A 21,969-nucleotide genomic window follows, 5' to 3' on the forward strand; every position below is an offset into this window, starting at 1 on the left:
CTGCTGCCTCACAGCACCAGGGACCTGGGTTCGATTCTGTGTGGAGTTTGCACATTCTCCCCATGTCTGCGTGGGTTTCCACCGGGTGCTCCAGTTTCCTCCCACAGTCCAAAGTTGTGCAGGCTAGGTGGATTGGCCATGCTAAATTGCCTGTAGTGTTCAGGGATGTGTAGATTAGGTGGGTTATAGGGGGATGGGTCTGGGTGGGATGCTCTCAGGGCCGGTGTGGACTTGTTGGGCCGAAGGGCCTGTTTCCACATGGTAGGGATTGTATAATTAGAGCTTCTTTTGGTTTGGCCCGTAGGTGACATCAGGTCAGCTTGAACATCCATTGAACACAAGAAACTAGTTTATGATGTCAAGGATATGGCACTACCTTACTGCAACTGAAATCTCAAATGCAATCTATTTTGATATGTCAATGGACTTTAGATTGCTGATTGAATGGTAACAATGTAAATGTTTGCATTAGCCAGCATACATAGATTACATTTAATATACAGTGATTAAAAATACAAGCTGTAGCACAAAACAAGCAAAGCTTTAATCAACAGAATTCTTCAATATTGTCAGTTAATATGACCATTATTTTATCATAATGATTCTAACATAAGTCAGTGATGACTGATCTAGCAATGATATCTCTTTTCATCGTACAAATGAACCACACTAAAAACCTCAGTGTAGAAATGTCATAAGGTTGTAGCTGGATATGCAGTCACTACAGTTTTTGTGCTATGTAGGCGTTAGATCCAAGTTACGGTGAGAGGTGAGACTGAAATATGGTTAGAAATTAAATCAAAGCAAGATGTAAGCGATTTAGAAATAGATGGGTGCACATTTCAGTTGTCTTCATTCGTGAATTGTATTTTTACTTGTCTCACTGACCGTGCTACCGGGCAATCGTATTAACATGCAGTACCACAGGAATATGAAAAGCCCTGCAAGCAAAACAAACTATTTTAGGAACTGGTTTCAGTGTTTATATAACATGTTAACATTCGTATGTAGATTTTAGGTCATTAATAATGTCACAAGTTAACTAGGGAGATGCATGCTGGGAAATGTACCTCAATGTTCCACAAGTTATCACAAAATATATCAATGTACATAATCCTAATGGAACCACCAGGATGACAAATTTACCTGACTAACTGCTATTCCACCAGGTTTCGCCTGTAACAAAAAGTAACTATTTTTGTAACACACTTAACTTTAATAAGACCAAGGAAAACTATACCCGTTCAAACCCACCAAACCATGCGCACACAATATAATTAAGATGGACAAAAGACACATGGTTTAAGACGGACACCGTGGATGGAAAAAGAAAAATAGGTAAACAAAATTCTGAAGATTAAAAGTCTACAGTACAAGGTGGAAAATCCTTTTCCTCGTAGCATGTTTGATTTTGTAATGATACTCTGATGTCTGTTTGGTGATGTCATCCTTCAAAACAATAGCTGATCACACGAACTTAGGTCTTCCCTTGTTTGATTTCTTTCCTTTCACTTGTTTTTTTTTCTGTCATTTTCCCACAGAGGGAGAGAGAGCTGGGGGGAGGGAGGGAGAGGAATGGAGATCTGGTCGCTTTCTCTCTGCAGGCTTTGGGTGTTTCTTATCCTTTCTGCTGTTTTTGGTTCAACCAATCAGAGGGCTGTTGTCAGCCAGAATTTGCTTAACTCAAAAGAGTCTCGATGCTGTCCAGTCTCCAATTCTCCCTCCTATTGCTTCCAAAAAGCAACATTGTATTGTACAAGTCAACCATGTGCAACGTTTGGTTTTCACGTTGCAGATCTTTCCTGGCACTCCAGTTATACCAGTCCAACTTCTGTTTCAGTTGATAGTTGCAAAAATGAAAAATATGTGGTCTCTTTAGAATGATTCAAAAGCTTTATGATTACTTTTAAGGTGACCAATGTTAATTTGGTGCCCTATCACCAGGGATTTAATTCCATTAATGGATTTAAATTGGTAGATTAATTTTAGTGTTCACACAGTTATGAGTTATTAATCTCCATACTAAGAATTGTGGCTTAAGGAATATCTCTGTCCTATCCATCAATGACATTCTTTAGTTATCCAGACTGGCCCAGGCTTTGCGAGTTTACAATCTCACAGTGCAGAATCATGACACTTCAACTTCACATCTATCACTACAGAGTTTGAACACTTAACAAGAGGGGAAATGACAGATACAGATTAGTACCAACTATCATATAGAATTGCAATAATGTGTTACTTCACCAACTCAATTAATTGCATTTGCTCTAATTTTTAAATTCTTTAACAGATGCTAGTGCCTGTCAATAAGTGAGAGTTTAGCAAAATCAATTAATGCCTGATATTGTAACTTTATATGTCTAGTCAATACATCCAGTACCAGTAACAATCTGACTGACCTTGGAGAGGGTTCAGGATGCAGAACAGGTACATTGCAGGTTCACTCTGAGGTCCATGTGAGAAGAAAGCTATGCCATAGGTAATGCCCAGTAGATAAGTCAACCCGAGTACAGTGAATACACTCTTTCTATCTCTCCCTTTCAATCTGAACACCTTCACACACGCAATTAGCAGCATGATAGAGTTACCCAGGAACACAAGTGCAAAATACGCAACATTTGTAACGTAATGCACTGCCTTGTTTTTTATCCAACACCTGTTGAGAGGACATAAAAATATTTTAATTACGATCCATAAAAATATCCCAAGAAGAGTTTGTGCAGAAAGAGTTGATGGTGTAACATTCATCCAAATGGGGAAGTGCACATTTCAATTGATCTATCTTTCTGCCACTGAGAGTCAGCAGTGGGGGTAGTTGGGGTCAGCTAGCTCAGTTGGCTGGCTGGATTGTTTACAATGCAAAATGATAATAACAGCATGGGTTCAATTCCCACACTGGCAATGGTTACGATGAAGGACTGTCTTTCCCAGCCTCACCCCTCACATGAAGCACAGTGACCCTAACTCTGTAAACATATTGTTGTAATTCTCTGGGATCTGTTCCAGTTTAATATGCTGTGACACATTGAGGATTACCATTCTGGCCTGCTCCAGCTGAGATGAGAGGCTTTTGCTTGCTGCCCATGATATGGAACTGCAGATCTTTGTTTTTGTCTTTGCATTGGGCTCTCTGAATAATCTGTCCTTTCGATAAGAGTATGGTGTTTTCACATGGCCACAACCTTATTTTTGAAAGCTTCATTATTAGATCACCTTGTTGCTACTGCGAGTAGAAAAGCTGCCAATTTTGCTTTGCTCACCTTTCATTTCAACCAGGGCTGGGAGAGAACATGATAGAACACGGGGTCTTACCCAATGTCTCGGCTGCAGTCAGCTTCTTTGTTCCTTTTCAGGGGTGTTTGGTAAGTCTGAACATTCCTGCATTCCTCTTTTTGTAGCTGTGCCTCTATGCAACCTGTCAACACTTAATTGTAGCTCCACTTCTGTCACCACACTATGACCTCTATAGAATGCACTGCGTTCTGGGCCGTGTGTTTTTTGAACTAGCTGTAAGATGGATGTCAGCAGTGAGAGTGCTCATGCTAGAGGTCACCCAACTATGGCAAGCTTGGAGGAATATTAATACAGTATTGCATTTTTATCCCAAGTAATGGTGTTCCTCACAAGTTAGTATTTTGCCACCTCTTAATATATTCATTACCTAAATCTGTATACAATCTGTCACAGTTTCAAGGTTTGCAGTTGAAATAAACCTCTGAAATTCAGTAAACTGCAAGGAGGAAAGAAACAGGCTTCAGGAATACATAGACAGACTGGTGAAATGGACAGTTATATGGCAGATGAAATTTCTGGAAAGGAATGAGGAGAGGTGATGTAAACATACTGCAATTGTGAAGAGAGTGATTGTAAAGGGACTTTGGGGGTTGAGACTGTCTGTGCACTGCATTTTGCAAATGATAGATCAAATTAAAGAGAATGATAAAAAGATACCTTTTTTAATTGCTAGTAAATAATTCTATTAAGACAACAATGAAGTACAAAAGCAAGGAAATTATTGAAACTTTATATAATGGATTAGGCCCAGTTGTAGTTCTCGGTTCAGCTCTGAGCACCAGACTTCAGGAAGGATATCGCGGCCATGGAGCTGAAGAGATTTTCTTGAATGGTATTGGAGATGAGGGATTGCAGTTACACAGTGAGACTGGAGAGACTTGGGTTGTTTTCCCTGGGCCTGAGAAGCCAATGAGGACATAGGGTAGAGGTGCTGAAGATAGTGTTGATAAATGGTATCAGAGATAGTAGGAACTGCAGATCCTGGAGAATCTAAGATAACAAGGTGTAGAGCTGGATGAACACAGCAGGCCAAACAGCATCAGAGGAGTAGGAAGGCTGACGTTTTGGGCCTAGACCCTTCTTCAGAAATGGGGGAGGGGAAGGGGGTTCTGAAATAAATAGGGAGAGAGGAGGAGGCGGATAAAAGATGGATAGAGGAGAAGATAGGTGGAGACTATCGTTGATAAATGGTAAACTGTTTCTCAAGGCAGAATGGTCAATAAACATTCTAGCTGGCAAAACAACCAAAATCAACAGAAAGAAACGATTTCTTACAGAATGGATTGTTGTGATTTGAAAGGATCTTGGGAACAGACAGTAACTTTGAAAAGAGAATTGGATAAATACCAGAAAGGGACAGTATCCGCACGGCTATGGAGAAAGAGTGGGAAAGTAGGATTAATTGGAAAGCTTTACCAAAAGAGCTGGCACAGGGATGATGAGCCAAATGGCCTTCTCTGTGTTGCATTATTCTATCATTCAGTAACTGATGTACGAAAACTTACATCTCAGTCGGGTTGTGATTCCCATTGACAGGAATTGAATACCGCCCATAATGGTCTGTGCTTATTGCAATGACGATTAAAATTACAGCAGCTGGGAAGCCTGGGAATACATATGAGCAGAGTTACCGAGAGTTACTGGCAGTGAAATTGCTTTGTACCAGCAGATCAAAATGATGTCATAATGAATCAACAGCTGACGTTTCAGTGTGTCTCATCTTTTCCATTGAAATTTACTGAAGAATTATTCAGACTGCTTTTGGAGACCTATTTCCTTGTCTCACTATTGTTTTATTTGGCTTGATGTGAAAAATCTTGGTTATATTCTTCAAATTCACAGAAAACATAAACTGACACAATGTATGGCAAGCTACTGAATTCACTCCAGAGCACTGGCTGAGTAGCTGGTATATACGAATTTCACTCCCCCGTAGATTCCAGTATACTCGCGTGTCAGACAAACAAAGAGGTCGCTGACGTTAAGACTCAGACTTCAGATTTTGCCAGGCTGCTTTGGAGGTGCTGGGCTGGATACTATACATTCAGTAGGGGCTCCTGCCTAGCATGGAGCTGACCCCTGCCTCTGACTGTTTTTCTGCTGAGTAATGTGAGTACAGTCAGACATGAGCTGCCTGGTCTGTTATGGAGAGTGGTGACAGATTGGAAAGTGAAATCTGCTGTCAGAATCCTTCAGTTCCTGCTATGGCAACAAGAAGGTGGCAGCGCTCTGAAGGAAACTTGTGCTGTTATTTAAAGCACTGGGCTGTGTGTGGTCATGCTCGGCTAATAGGACACGAGTCTCTGTGATGACTCTGGGGTACCTCACCCTTGATCTTTCAGCACTGAATTTAGAGTCCTAACAAGCAGCTTTCAATCAGCGAAATAGTTTATTGCTTCAGAAATCTCTCCAATTAATCACAAAAAACACTCTATCTATTAGCACTATTAATTCCACTCTCGCAAGAGGGGATGACCTCTTCTGATCGTTGCTGTCTCAGGGCTACATATCAAGGATGTTTCATGCTGTGTTCATTACCAGCCGGAAGTAAACCTGGACTATCAAAAATCACTTCTATTCTCCGTTTTCTGCTCTGGGTCTGAATCTGTTCACTTCCCACCTTCACCAAGTTTGATCCTTAATCACACTTGAAATTTCACAGAGATTTTTTCCTGTTATTTGACAGAGACAGCAAGAACCCCTAAAGAATAACTATTTTATACTTTAGTTCTTTTTCGTGTAAAATGAAATAAATGTTGTTGCTGCATGAGGCAGTGAGAATTAGACCATGCATTTACAAATAAGTCAGCAACAGACTACTTCACACTCACCCCAACCGAGAAGGCAGAGTTTCAGCATGTAAAAACGAATGTAAGTGTTGAACACCTTGATCAGCATAAGGTACAGGTGAAATGCTTCAATTCCCATCCATGTAAAGCTACAAAGCAGTGAGTAATGCAGCAGGACAGCAATGGCTTTACAGAACTCATCAGAGCTACTGAAACTGACCGCTGTGCTGATTAAGAAGTTCACGTTGAGAAGAAACAAGGCAGCAGAGAGATTCACGTGGATCTGGATGGAAGGTTCTTTTTGTCTTTTTCTGAATGAAGAGAAAAGAAACAGCATTTAGGGGAAAAAAGTGCAAGTGGATAAACATTGACTTCTAAGCTTTGTTTAATTCACTTGCTGTCGTGAATTATTCAGTCATTTGTATATTTTGATTGTACAGTAAGATCATTCAGAATGGCTACTTTGATGATTGATGTTCATACCTGAGAATAAAGTGGATGATTAAAGTAATTACTGTGAAAATGCCAGAAACACCACAACCAATCCAGGTGATATATGTTAGTGATTTCAATATCTTCTCATCCACTGGTGGGTTCCCATCGATTTGCTTTATAAAAGAAAAGGAGAACATTGATATGAGTATTGGGTAATCTCTTGCTTATGTTTCCCCTAGGATCTCTGCTCTTCTCCCAGTGAGAGGCCCCAGTAATACCTGATCTAAGGCCAGGTCTGTCAGAAACCAGCCACCGTGATGTGCACATTCTAAACAATTCTCTTTTCTGTTCTGAGCTGCTTGGCCTCTTCTCAATCCCCAGAACCACATTCTCCATATCAGATACTTAGCATCTGGAGAGTAATGGGGGCTAGCTAATGTCTACTATCCTGTTGCACAGCTACTGATTTAGCTCATTCTGGGAGCGTTGGGCAAAACCGACATTGTTTTCTCATCCTTCCCTCTCATGTTTAACACGAGCCTTGCTGAGGCTCTTCAGATGGTGGTATCAGCCTGGACCAATTCGATGTTAAGCTAGAAGTCTGTCCATACTCTGTACAAGGTCTTGGTCTGGCCACATTTTGATGGCTGTTTTAGGTTTGGTCCCCTCAGATGTTAGGGGAAATCAAGTCCCTGGAAGAGGTTTTGAGGATAGCGATGTTATTATCACCTAATCTGAGGCCTCGTGGATATCTGAGCAAGCTGGGCCTTCTCACTTTGAAAAGGTGTTGGCTTTGAGGAGATAGGATGAGGACTGGGAATTTGCTCAGAGCTACTCCTACTCTATGCCAATAAATGTAATGGGTTGGGGCAGAAATCCCACTGCTGCACATAAAATGGGTTTTCACTGCACTTCCGGAAAAGTTATGGCATCAGAACATGAGTCGATTCAATGAAACTTCCAGTCCTAATGTTGACAATCCTGACAGGACAGGCAGTGAGGACGGTGTTGGGGGATGGGAGATGACATGTGGGAGGGCGGGAATCAGTATGGGTCATAAAGACAGACACTTGGGTTAGATACTCAGAAAGAATTCATTTCGCAAGAGTCATGAACCTCTGGAAGAAATCCCCAGCACACATGGGGAATGTGAGATTTGCTACAACCATTCCAAAGGGAGCTGGATGAGCTTTGGTGAGTGAAAGACATTTTGATCTACCCAAAGTGAGTGGATTAACAGTGGTTGTGCCACCAGTTGTAACTGTCTCATGGACCTATCAGGATCAGAGTGAAATTTACCAAAGCTTCTCCCTCAGATTAAATTTCTCTTGCCTCCCTGTAAAGATTAGATAACGCTGGAGGAAAGGAAGGGGGGAAATGGGTTTGAAGCTGAGTAGCTTGCTGCCTGTTAGTGTGTGACCATCTTAATAAAACATTTGGTCTTTCTTGTCTGTTTTTGTATCTTTATGTGCAATGAAGGGTTATTGTTATCGATCAAAGCTACACTGGAATAGGCCAAAAGATATAAAATATTGCATTACATTGGTCCTACCAGCAAGACAGCAAAGAAGGTCAGGTGATTACATTTACAGATGACTTCATTGACTGTGTTTTCTGTTGTGCAGCCGGAATTGTTCCAGTGACCCTCAACTGTGTTCCCTGTAACAGAAAGTTACATCACTCAGAAGTCAATCCTTGGTTCCAGGGTAATTAAAATATTTGAGAAAATGACCTTCTTTATTACCATTTTGTTCTAACTTCCAGAAGACACATTTTGGAGTGACCTTTACCTAACATGAATAAAAAATTATCAATAAATCTTTACCACCCTTCGTGTAAATATTTTCTTTTAATCAACTGAATAATGAAAAGTGAAAAATGTCCTTACCGGTGATGATTTGTTAAACACAATTATCACAGGGTCTGTCAGATTATCAAACGTACTGTGCCCCATTTGAATTCCAACCACATTATTTAAAATAGTTTGATTTTTAACCTGCAAAGATATACATATAGATTGTACCAGAATTTCTTGTTAAAAGCAAAGGAAGAAACAGAATGGATGGCAGCCCAATTTCTGGGTGAAAATAGATTCCATTAGCTATAGTCGAATGTACAAAGTGTGGGTGCGATATTGTAAGACAAAGCAGTATTGATTGGGAAGTTTACTTGAAAGTAAACAGGAACATTGATGCCTTTCCATCCATTTTGGTGTCATCTGCAAACTTGGCAATTGACATTCATTTTCCTTATCCACATCATTGTTATACTGTAAATAATTGTGGCCCAAACACTGATCCTTGTGGCCACTCCACTAGTTACAGGTTGAAGTCCTGAACATATCTGCTTTTGTGCCAACTCTGTCTTCTATTATTTAACCAATTTTCTATCCATGCTGATATGCTACCTCCAACACCATGAGCTTTTGTCTTATAAACTAGCCTTATGGACAGTACCTTATCAAACTCCCAACTGCAGGAACACGAAGGGATGGTAGGTGCTTGAAATGATACACTCGATTATTTTTTGGTTGAATACAGCTATTGTGCAGCAGTGGGACAATTTTTTTTACACGGCAGGTTGCTATGTAAATGCAATCTGTTATTGTTGCAATGACTGAACCTGATGGAAACTTGAAGCTGTCACTCCCTGTCGTCCATTGGAAAGGTAGTTGCTTTCTAATCAACCTGTTTAGAGATATTATTACACCGCTCTGGAGCAGGTTGGATTTGAATTTGGGCCTCCTGGCTCAGAGGTAGGGATGTTACCACTGTACCACAAGGTGATATATGTGTTTACTGTCACACAAATTGTACCAGGTACACGTTCTGTGGTGTGGTGCACTGCAAAATGACGAATATTACTGGCTCTCTGAAATAGCCTGAAGCACAAATGTTTGACAATTATGATTTTGTTACAAAGGGGGAGGTTGAATCCCTCTGATAATTAAACCAAAACCCAAGCCCCCAATCTCTTATGGCAGGAATAGAGGTTCCCTTCTAATGATTAAACCCAAAACACCCAGAGAAGCTCACCTTGCCTTTATAATCTGTTAAAAAGAGTGGTTAAATAAAAGAAAATCCCTGATATTCACTTTATAAGTAACGGGTAACAATTTATTTATTTAACACTAACAGTGAACAAAGTAGCAGAAATACTACCAAACCAAACAATTCCCCCTTAACTATTTACTATTCCCTTACTGAACTAAATTCTACTGGTATGCTGTTCCAATAAACGTATGCCCACTTATATAAACCTAAGTAATAAGAAAATAAATTAAAAGTTAGTCTCTCAAAGTCTACATGCCTTTCTTCTGCTCTTCTCAAGTCATAAACGCCTTTCTTCCACTCATCCAGTTGTCAGGGATGTCTTCTCTGTGAAATATTCTGTGAAAACTCTAAGCTAGAAGTGCCATGGTACCTTTTATGGATAGACAGCACTTCCTTAGAGAACTTAGCGATTTCTTGTGAGAGCTAGATACTTATTTTTCAGATGGTGTTTCTCTCTCACACCAATTTTCGAAAACCTTCTCCTTATATACCTTGGGTGACAATGTCCATTTTCTTACAATAGCATTGGTCCAAGGTTGTCAAAATCATCAGGTTTAAATTCAATTGGCTTTCAATCATTAAGTGCTTGGTTTAAATTAATTGGCTGATTCCAGCAAGTTGCCAAAACATCAAAGCAAGCCTAAGGTTTCCAATCACACAGCCAATCGACACGTTTCAATTTCAGAATTGGCTGTACATCTTCAACTACATACAGACACATCCTTTTTCTGTATAAATCTCTAAGCTTAGAAAAGCACTTTACCTCTTAAAGGAACCGTACGCTCTTCTCCCTTATCATTTTTACAAACGAGTTCTAGCTTTGTGCCTTCCAATTCACGACTTACTGTACACAACTTTGTAACAACTTTAAGCAAAGATTATCATTTTATTCCGTTTCCTCCCCCACCCTGCTATTTTTTGCTCATGTTAATCAGTACAACTGTGGAAGTCTTAGCACTAAAGATGATGTACGAGCCTAAAACACAAATAAATATATGGTCAATGCATCAATTCAGCACAGCAAAAGTTCAATAACTATTCAAATAATTCACGAAAATAACTGAAACTATCTCCACAGATAAAATACTCTATGAGTAAAATGCAGCAAGTGAAATAATAATTGATATTTTTACCAGTACTGTTCCATTATCTTATTACCTTTTGATAAAATCCAACAGCTCATTATACCCTTAGAAAAGTAAAGTTACCTGGAACAGTCTTGCATCCCTGAATAATAATATTCTAATTTGTACTGTGTTCGTTGCAATGTTGACGCCATCCAGGAGAGTTGGTGGCAGACTGATTCTAGTTGCTGGGTCAAAGGCAGAGATATTCTCCTGGGTTTTACATTCAATAAAAATAATAAATTTGGTTAACTGACAAGAATCTTTAATGACATTTCCCTCTTCCTTGCAGGAGTAACATGCTGAAGCAGTTTCAACACTTTGGCCTTAAGTCCCACTCTAGGACTTGAGAATAAAAATTAAGGCTGACACACCAGTGCAGTACTGAGGGGGTCTGCATTGTTGGAGGGGCTGACTTTCAGATAGGATATTAAACTAATAGGATATTCTACCAGCCTGGTTATATACCAGGATCTTATTGCAATATTTTGATGAAGACCACGGGAGTTATCCTTCCATCAACAACTGAAGAAAAGGTAATCTGGTCATTGTCACATTGCTGTTTGTAGGAGGTTGCTGTGCATCCATTCACTGTCCAGTTTTCTACAACAGTGTCTCCACTCCAGAAAGTACTTCATTGGCTGCAAAATGGTTTGTGACATCCAGTGGTAGTGAAAAGTGCCAAATAAATCCAATTTCCTTCTCTCCTTTAAAAAAACACTGTTCACTTTTACTGGAAATTCTAACAGTTGCTGTGAGTGGTCTTTATCAGCACTCATAGTATCTCCCACAGCATAATATGGTAACAGGGGCCTGGGGCCAGCATGGCCATTGGGGAAATGAGAGTGGAACCAGAAAATAGAAGCCAATTCTCAACATCACTGCGTATACACATGTGTGTATGTATAAACATGTTTAAACATAGGTATGCATGACATTGTGTGTATATGCTGTAAGCATGTGTTTGTGTGTGTGCTTGTGACTTGTGTGGGTATATGTACATATATATGTGTAAGTGTGTATATGTCTATGTGCATGAGATTTTATGTAAGTCTGTGTGTTTATGTGTATATCAGCGCATATGTGTGCATGTGATTGTGTATATATGTGAATGTATGTGCTTGCGGGTGTTTATGTGCACATGATTGTGTGTATATACAATGGGGTGTATGTGCATGTATGTATGTTTGTGTATATTGGTATGTGTGCATGTATTTGTGTGCATGCATGTATTATGTGCACACGTGTGTGTTTATGTGTTTGTGTCTGTGTGTTGTGTGTACTTCTGTTGTGGATGTTGTGTTTTTATGTGTTGTACATGTCTGGTGTGTGCATTGTGTGTGTGGTATGTTGTGTGTTTTGTGTACGATAAGGGTGTTTGATATGTATGTTGTGTTGTGTGTGTGGTGAGTTGTATATTTAATGTGTTTGTATTGCATGCGCGTGTGTGTGCGTGTATGAGATGTCTTGTTTTCCGTATGTGTTTGACTTTTTGCTTGTGTGTATATGTTCGTGCTTCTGTGTGTATGTTTATGCTGTGTATGTTGTGTTTGTGTGCATGTTTATGTATGGGTATGCATGTATGTATATTGTTATGTTTTTGTGTGTATGTGTATATGTGCATGTGATCAAGTCTTTGTGTAAGTGTATATGTGCATGTGATGGAGCCTGTGTGTTTGTACGTATGGTTGTGTTGTATATAGTGTGTATTCGTGTGCATATATGTACATTTGACTTTGTGCTTGTGTGTATATGTTCGTGCTTCTGTGCATATGCATGTATGTATATTGGTATATTTTTGTGTGTATGTGTATATGTGCATGTGATGGAGCCTGTGTGTATATATCTGTCTGTCTGTGCTTTTGTTTGTAAACATATATTTAGTGGATGTATTTTTGTTGTTTCATAGAATTTCATTTCATAGAACCCCTACAGTGTGGAAACAGGCCCTTTGGCCCAATAAGTCCACACTGACCCTCAGAACATCCCACCCAGACCCATTCCCCTGAACACTACAGGCAATTTAGCATGGCCAATCCACCTAACCTCCACATCTATGGACTGTCGGAGGAAACCGGAGTACCTGGAGGAAACTCACGCAGACACAGGGAGAATGTGCAAACTCCACACAGACAGTCACCCAAGGGTGGAATTGAACCCGGGTCCCTGGTGCTGTGAGGCAGCAGTGCTAACCACTGAGCCACCCTAAAGATTAGTTTGGAAGTGTGAAGAAATTGCAAATTGTACTTGAGCCAGGCAAGACTTGAACCTATGATCTTCTGATCCGTGGTCAAGTGCATTATCCATTGTGCTACTGGCTCCATACGTATGTTGTGTTTGTGTAATGTGTCTGTATGTGTGTAGAGGGTGTACTGTGTTGTGTGTGCGCGTGTGTGTTTGTAGAAACATAGAAAATAGGAGCAGGAGTAGACTATTCAGTCTTTCGAGCCAGCTCTGCTATTCAGTATGACCATGGCTGATCATCCAACTCAGTACCCTGTTTCTGCTTTCTTCATATAAGCTTTGATCCCTTCAGCCCTAGGAACTATATCTAACTCCTTCATGAAATCATTCACTGTTTTGGCCTTAACCACTTTCTGTGGTAGTGAATTCCACAGGCTCACCACCCTCTGGGTGAAGACATTTCTCCTCATTTTAGTCCTAACTGGCTTATCCCATATCCTTAGACTGTGACCCCTGGTTCTGGACACCGTCATCATGAGGAACGTCCTTGCTGTGTTTATCTTGTCTAGTCCTGTTAGTTTTCAATGAGGTCCCCCTCATTCTTATTGTGTACGTTATGTGTGTGCACATTTCAATACAGCCACTCATCCTGCCAGCAGAACTCTAACCGGAACAAAAGAAAATTTCAAACACACTTACCATATCTGAACTAGGGAAATGTAGACCTGTGAAATTTTCAGCATCTATATGTTGAATATAATATATTACATTCTCTGTTTCAACAACTTGTCTTTCCCCTTTACAATCTACATATCGTAGTTGATTTTCCAAAACTGAGATGACTGAAGGCCTGCAAAACGTTGGCAAAGGAAGAATATTATTGCACTGGCAGTAATAGAGGACTGTAACACTGTAACAGTGGGCTCGTGATAACTTGCTGCATCAGAATGAATAGTTTTACAGGGTGCATTGTTCTGAGGCCCACACTGCACTCAAGCTGCCTGTCTGGGTGAAGGAGGTGAAGGAGAGATGCCTGAAGCCTGTGGTGAGGCTGTACAGCCAGCTCATTGGGATCTTTGTCTTCTGTGCAAATACAGCACTTCCCCAAGCTGTAACTAGACCAGTTTGGTCATTTGGAACGGGTCTAAATGTGAGGCTGCATTCCTGATTACAATAAATTCTTGCACTTTGCTCCTGTTAGCACCCTGGGATCTGCCCAGTGCCTTGAGCACTGCTCTAGGCCAAAGAATTCCCTGGTTTTGCTCAACGTCAGCCAGACGATGCTCAATGATTGTGTTCCCTGTATGACATGCATCAGTCACATGAAAAAACACAATGATGCCAATCAATTGGCCAGGAGATATCTGGTGGGGTTAGTACAGTTTGTGCAGAGGCACTGAGTGACTTTATCAGACCCATCAGGCATATTCAGTCATTAGCTATAACAAAAAGCTGTAAAAGTGATGGAATGTATCATTCTGAGGCCCAGAGTAGGGAAAGGATAGCTCCCAGGAGGCTCATTTATTTAACAAGATGCAAGATTTTTACAAATTGCAGTGGCAATATTCTAGGGGAAGGGAGGAACAGAAGCTTCACGAAATGCAGGATGACACTGCACCAAGTAAGAAGACACCGCATACTCGCTGCATTTGGCAGGATTGCAGATAATGGTGTTTATCACCAATGTCATTCAGGAAAGGGACTAAATTACCTTCATATATAGAAATCTATAAATATCATTGTTAAATCTTTTATAAAATTGTATGTTTGAGATGATTGAGATAATGTCTACCTGATTAATTCCACAAAAGCACACCATTACAGCAGGTTTATTCATAATCAGTTATAAAATAGAGAGGCTGAGAAAGATATCCAGGGCATTAGAGGTGGTGGAGCAGAAGACTTTGTAACCAAGAAAAGTGGGTGGTTAGGGAGGGTGACAATTTCAGAATAACAGGTTAGCCTGTTAAGACTGAGGAGGAAGCTCTTCACTCAAATGGCTGTTAGTTTTGGATTTGTTTCTCCAACAAGCTGGGTATGCTCAATTATTGGGAATATTTGCGATAGAGTTGGATAGATGCTGAAGGATATGAGGTGAGTGAAAGAAGGTGGAGTTGAGGAAAAAGATCTGTTTTGATAGGACTGATCAGTGGAGCAGATTTAAACAGCCAACTCTTACTCCTATCTCTTATACAATACAGGAACATAGAAACAGTTCTGAGGAAGGGTCACCAGACCGGAAACGTGAACTCTGTTTTTCCCTTCACAGATGCTGCCAGACTTGCTGAGCTTTTCCAGCAACTTTGGTTTTTGTTCCTGATTTACAGCATCCGCCGTTCTTTCGGTTTTTACATAGAAACATTAACCCCTTCATGGCCAATCTCCACTTCAAATCCATACCTCCACCTTTAACAAACAGACATCTCAGTCCCAAATGGATAATCTCTCCCAAGCTTGACCACATCGAACTTCCTTGGTCAGTTTTGTTCAACAATTAATCTGCCTCTGTCTCTTTGTAACTTTATGCTATCTTCTGTCCATTCTCATTTAGTGTCATCTGCAATCTTAGTTATATTGTTCTCTGTTACCTACTAAAGCAAAATATTGCAGTTTCTGGAAATCTGGAATCAAAACACAAACAGTTGGAAAGACTAGCAGGCCGGGCAGTATCTGTGAAGAGAAATGGTAAATATTCTGAATTTTACCAGAAATTTAGTTAAATACCAGTTTCTGTCTGGAAGAACTTGTTCACACTATTTTCTACAATGCACCAAATAGTACCTATCCACCACATCTCTATGGCATCTACTTTGTCCTATCTCCTCTCTCACTATAGGTGGCAGTAGGGATCCACTGCAGGGACCTCAGGGTTCCCAGTGCCAGTGCTATATTTAAAACACAGCAGACACGGGGTCAAGGGCAGTCAGTCTGGAGCCGTCCTGCATGGTGAATTGCTCCAGAGATGGTGGACAGAGGCAGGTTAGCTCTATCCTTTGTGGACAAGGACCTGGAGGATGAGCAACTTTGCACATCAAGATCTCCAATCCTGTCAAACTTCTTGACCTGTGTTGTAGATGTTACTAAAGTGCATAACTCACTGAGAAAGGCAATTTGGCACTTGAAAATCTCCATTTCTAGCCATGTTCATAAAATCTGCTGTAGATGTGACTAAAGTGCATACCTGGGTGAGATAAGCAAGTTTGAAAAGCAAAATCACCATTTCCAGTAAACTTCTCCAAAATGCTGGCACGTTCTTAAGATATGCAATAGGCCCTTTTGTATCATCGACAACAGATTTTAAGAATATGCCAGCATTTTGGATAAGTTTTTTGGAAATGGTGATTTTGGTGCTCAAACTTTCTTATCTCACCCAGGTATGCACATTAGTCATATGTACAACAGATTTTAACAACTTTGCTAGAAATGACGTTTTTGATGTGCCAAGTTGCTTATGTCACTGAACTATGCACTTTAGTACTATCTGCGACACATTTTCTGAACATGCATTTGAGAAGTTTGCTTGAAATGATAATTGTAGTGTGCAAACCTGCTTATCTCACCGAGATATGCACTTTAGTAACACCTGCAACAGAGTTTAAGAACATTGCTAGAAATGGAGATTTTGGTGAGCCAAATTTCTTATCTCAGTGAGATATGTATTTTTAATAACAACTACAAGAGATTTTAAAAAGGTGCAAGTATTTTGGAAAAGTTTGTTGGAAGTGGTGATTTTGGTTTTCAAACTTGCTTATCTCAGTGAGATATTCACTTTATCAGCATTTCCAACAGATTTTAACAATGTGTCAGCATTTTGGAGGGAGGATGAGCTGGTGCAGAGGACTATTGCTATCTTCCCTCAGGACTGGCAGTGGAGCCATGGCATCAGATGCTGTCAACATGGTCCAAATTCACTAGCACCATCTGTGTCATGTCGTCAGTCCAGAGGACAAGCCAGCTCCACTCCCCCAGGGTGAATACTATTGTTTTCTCTCTGCTGTCTCACACTCATTCTATCTCTGCTACTGTACCCACTTCCCACTTGTACCATCACTAAAAGCTGTGCCAGTCTCTTTTAGCTCATTCGGTATCTCCCTTCGTCTCATTCCTGGAGCACATGTCCCACAGAAAGGCTGAATGAGGCAAAAACCAAAGTTGCTGGAAAAGCTCAGCAGGTCTGGCAGCACCTGTGAAGGAAAAACAGAGTTAACGTTTCAGGTCTGGTGACCCTTCCTCAGAACTGATGGTGGCTGGGAAAACGTGAGTTTATATTCAGAAAATAGGGAGGTGGGTGGGGTAGGGAGTAAACGATAGGATAGAGCCCAAAGAGAGAGAAAGACAGTTGCTAACGATCAGGCTGGGAAGGTGAATAGTTGTTAATGGGGACTGTTAGTGACTAACAACAGGGGGTGTGTAGTGGCAGGCTATGTGGTAAAAAGGCCTGGTGTGTGGGGTGGGGGGCTGGGACATGGGAGAGTTTAGGCCCGAAAATTATTGAACCCAATATTGAGTCCGGAGGGCTGTAGGGAGGCAAGTTGGGTGATGGTGTTCTCAACATTTCTCTCCTCCCCTCTACAAGGAGAGGTTCCTTGTCTGAGCCAGGGGGGACCGTGAACGTCATGTGGTGATGCCGAAAGCTCTGTGTCTCAACAACCAAGTAAGAATCACAGCCCATGGCAGTGCTGCTCTCCCACTACCATCACCGGGAACGTACTCCTGACTTGCAGCTTCTACCCTTTGGTCAGGTGGCCAGCAGCAGAAAGACTACTAGGCTGTTTAAGAGCTACAATCAAGCATGCTGGGAATTTTGGTCCAGCTAGTTTAAAACTGCAGCCAGGACCTGTTGTGACCTGCAGTTTCCTGGGCTGATCAAGTAAAGCAAGTATCATGGTGGCCTTTAGACATATGGGCACCATTATTATCTTATATGGAGTATGGAATGTCACTGCTTACAACATTTGGGAGTTGTTTATCTGTAAACTCCATTGGTTGGGATCGAACAATGTGATCAGGCTTTGATCAATTCATTGGCTGAGTGCCAGAGATCTTTCTGGAAAGGGGCACATTTTCAGATAAATTAACAGAATAAAGAAATTTTCTCAGAAGAAGCCTTTCAGACCACATTTGAGAACATGTGCCCTGAGGTAATTTTCAGAGATGTCATGAGGCGAGATAACGAACCATGGGGTGGGATCTACATGGAGAACAAAGTTGGCCACTTCACTCAAATTGGGATTGTATGTAATTTAAGCCATAGTTGTAGAATTAATGTAAGAGTTAGGGTTAAATTTGAATTAAGTAAAGTAAGGTAACGTGAATTTAAATGAAGTGACTTAAAGCTGAAGTTGTTAGATGAAATAAGAATTAAATGTTGCAAAGAATGTATGTTTTATATTGAGTATTGGTTCTTAAGGAGCTATAATAAAGAAGGGTTTGTTTAATTAAATTCTGAGTCTGTTCCCTTCCTTTTATCTGTCACATAAGGAAAGAATACCTGGGTTAAAAGGTTTGATACTCCTTTTCAGGCAACAACCCCAATTGGAACTGAGACTCTCTTTTGCCTCCTGCAGGCACCAGTGGCACCTGTAGAGTCTCTGCCATCAAGAGGGCAGCCCCACAGGGCATCTCCTCCTCCATCTCTGAGGAAGGAGCCACAGATCCCTCAGAGGAAGCACCGGCAAGACCACCTCCCTCACTCTCTGCCAGCTCAGAGACTGCCACCTGGACAGCTATTTTAGTGACTTTAGAGTGGGCAGCACATCACTGTCTCAACTGGCTGAGCATTGGGCACGGGCACTTGGGTGATTGGCAGGGAGCAGGCACCTGTTCAGCCCCAGGCAGGAGCCCGAATTGTTGGCCATTCATACAGATACACAAGCAGAGCGAGCAGCAGTCATGGGTGTTAGAGAATCAAGCAAATTGGCTCAGAAGGTTGGAGGACTCCACCAACCCTGTTTACATCCTCGTACGCTGGTACACGTGTGGCTAGTTGGCGGCTGCCATGGAAAGCCAGGTTTGGCACACACTGTTAGACACGCATGCTATCATGTTTGGTGTTGGACACCAACTGCAAGGTAAAGGGTTGGTGCAGGGGGTGGCAAGGGACCTTATCCAGGTACCATTTCGACACAAGGAGACAGGGTGCTGCCCCAGCTGGAAGAGGGACAACATACAAATGCCCCGTAAGTCTCTTCTCAGGGCAATTTAAAAGTGGCTGGGGCTTTCACACTATTCTCCACTGGTCTGCAGTTGTAGCTCTGAAGAAGAGTCATAATGCACTCGAAACGCTAGCTCGGTTTCTCTCTTCACAGATGCTGTCAGATGTGCTGAGTTTCTCCAGCATTGACTGTGTATACTTCAGAAAATTAATCTGATCTGGCAGGGAGAAGATATCCTGTGAAAGCCAGGAGTAACTTGACACTTTAAAATTAAGATTATATTTCTACTGTAGGTGTGGTGAATTTACTTCAACCAGCACAAACATTATTTGAGGCACATTCACACTTAAAGGGAAAATAATTACAGACGAGTGCCCAGTGCAACTGTGCTCTGTAGGGGATATATGTTCCTTTTTCTCTTTTATGGAGTTTAAAGTGCAGTTCTTTATCAATAAGCTTACATATTCTTTCATTTACATTCTTTAATTATCCTGCAACCCTATCAAACCATTAGGCAAGAGACAGAGTGGTTTAAACACTAGACGTGCTGGTTTCACAACTGCCAATGGTTCGCTGTATGGTAGTTACATTCCAGGAATAAATATCATTTTCAACATTTCCCTGAGGAGTGCTGGGCTCTGAACATGCAATTAAACTGAATGGAGGTATGTGACTTTAATGACCATTTCAGGAATTCAATACAAATACTTGTCAGTTTAAGATTTTACATCAAGGAAGAAATGTCTTTACTTTTTACATTATTTTAAAAATTAGCTGTTGAAAAATAAGGAATACAAACCTTATTTGTTCTGAAAAACTGGAAAGCTATTTGACTGTATAACATTAGAGGGAGGTCAGGTGGTTCCCAGCTCAGCAAAAGGCTGGGAATGAGGGGAAGGTCAGAAAAACATCAGGCTTATTTGCCTAATGGAGAACTTTTAAAAATGTTCATAACTTCCACATATATTTGAAATTCATTGTGTTTTGTATTTCTATAAGAATGATTATTTACATCTCATGAGTTTGGTTGATGCATCTCCGTATGAATTTGTTCACTAGTTCAACTGCACGCGTGCATTGTTTACTTTCACTCAGCCATTGCTGCCAAGAATCACAATTCTGATTCGGACCTGAGTGGAGAAGGAGAGGATAGAATGATCAGGTCAATACAAATCAGCTCGAATCCTTTGAAATCCTTCCTGGAAAGCACCCACAATATGGTCAAGGAGTAAATTAGCTTTGTTTTATTTTAGGAGTGGAATCTCTTTCTCGGCTCTTTAATTAACTGGTTAATGACTCTGAGAGAAATTTCCAGTTTTGAATCAAATGTCTCAGTGAAAACTTCAATTAAATATAAGCAGAGGAGTGTCAAACTGATGCATCAACCAGCTTGTTATAAATAATTTAATAATAATCCCATCATGTTGCTATTCTCTTACAATGATTCAAGCTTAGCAAATATTCAAAAATATTGGAATAATCATTTACTAGGTCCACTTGTATTAACAAGAATTGAGCATGATTAAAACAGAGTCAGGATTGATGAGATTTTTGTAGGTTGGGAAGATGTAACTAATGGAGTGCCACAAGGGTCAGTCCTAGGGCCTCAGTAATTTACTCTTTATGTTAATGACTTGGAGAAGGGGCAGAGTGAAATGTGTCCATTTTGCTGAAGATACAAAAGTGGATGGGAGGCATGTTACAATGGGGACATAAGGAACCGGCAAGGGCTTATAGATAGTTTGAGTAAATGGACAAAAATCTTGACAGATGGAGTTTACTGCAGGGAACTGTGCGGTCAAGCACTTTGGTGGGATGAATCAAAAGGCAGATTATTATTTAAATGGAGAGAGATTCCAAAGAATGCACTGAAAAGGGATAAGGGTGTTCTTGTGTATGAAACACAAAAGACCAGTATGCAGAAAGTAATTAAGAAGGCAAATGGAATTTTGGTCTTTGTTGCTAGCAGATGGTGTTTAAAAATAAATTGATTTGTCAATAACAGCTAAACAGGTTTGGAATTTATTCCTCAGAGTTTAGAAGAAGGAGGACGATCTTATTGAAACATATAAGATGCTGAGGGGGCTCAACAGTGTTGATGTTAAGAAGATGTTTTCATGAGTGAGGGAATCTCAAACAAGGGGGCATAATTAGAGAATAAGTGGACACTCATTTAAAACTGAAATTCTCACAGAGGGTAGTGAATGTCTGAAATTCTCTACACCAGAAGACTTGTGGAGACTAGATCACTGGAAATATTTAGGAAAAGGCGTTAAATAAAGTTTAGAAATATCAAGGAGTTAATGGCTATGATGAGCTGACATTCAAGAGGAGATAGGCATGGGTCAGATCATGACCTTGTTGAATAGTAGGATAGGCTTACTTCTGCTCCCATGTCATACGTTCTTATGTTCACAGTGTACAACGTTAACTGTGAATCTGTCATTGAACAAGTTTTGCTAAATAATTCTGTGTGCTAAAAATTATGCTGACAACCAACTTAAGATTGTCAGTCAGGCTCACACTGTAGCAAACATGCGCATACTGGAAGCTAGATACACAGGATCCTGGTTCTTGCAGGCAGAAAAGAAAACCTGCACACATTGTGTCTATTTCAACTCAGCAAAGTAGATAATAACCATTGTCTGGTTTAATTCTCAGGGCACTGCCTGGACCAATCAGATTCAACCTGCCTGGTTTAATTTTAAACAAAGCTTGGATTCCCCGGTCCCCAACACCTCATCTTTACCATGGACGTCCAGTCCCTCTACACCTGCATTCCCCATGCAGATGGCCTTAAGGCCCTCCGCTTCTTCCTGTCCCGCATGTCCGACCAGTCCCCCTCCACTGACACCCTCATCCGCTTAGCCGAACTCGTCCTCACCCTCAACAACTTCTCTTTCAATTCCTCCCACTTCCTACAGACAAAGGG

At 40.8% G+C, this 21,969-nt stretch overlaps 1 protein-coding gene across 1 annotated transcript in view; it reads right to left on the reverse strand.

Moving 5' to 3' along the window:
- Nucleotides 1-699: 699 nt before the first annotated feature.
- LOC109914525 (adhesion G-protein coupled receptor G2-like) overlaps nt 700-21,969 on the reverse strand; it is a 24,193-nt gene continuing 2,923 nt past the window's right edge. Inside the window, exons 3-13 of the mRNA XM_048592348.1 lie at nt 20,050-20,167; nt 13,582-13,732; nt 10,783-10,911; nt 8,410-8,517; nt 8,266-8,311; nt 8,074-8,180; nt 6,570-6,694; nt 6,129-6,397; nt 4,803-4,902; nt 2,403-2,659; nt 700-941 (exon numbers count right to left, since the gene is read on the reverse strand). Of these exons, the coding sequence (XP_048448305.1) occupies nt 853-941; nt 2,403-2,659; nt 4,803-4,902; nt 6,129-6,397; nt 6,570-6,694; nt 8,074-8,180; nt 8,266-8,311; nt 8,410-8,517; nt 10,783-10,911; nt 13,582-13,732; nt 20,050-20,167 (1,499 nt within the window). The 3' untranslated portion in view covers nt 700-852. The remainder of the gene's footprint in view (nt 942-2,402; nt 2,660-4,802; nt 4,903-6,128; nt 6,398-6,569; nt 6,695-8,073; nt 8,181-8,265; nt 8,312-8,409; nt 8,518-10,782; nt 10,912-13,581; nt 13,733-20,049; nt 20,168-21,969) is intronic.

The sequence above is a fragment of the Rhincodon typus genome, unplaced genomic scaffold (assembly GCF_021869965.1).
Source record: "Rhincodon typus isolate 14 unplaced genomic scaffold, sRhiTyp1.1 hic_rhity00001053, whole genome shotgun sequence".
Taxonomy (NCBI): Eukaryota; Metazoa; Chordata; class Chondrichthyes; order Orectolobiformes; family Rhincodontidae; genus Rhincodon; species Rhincodon typus.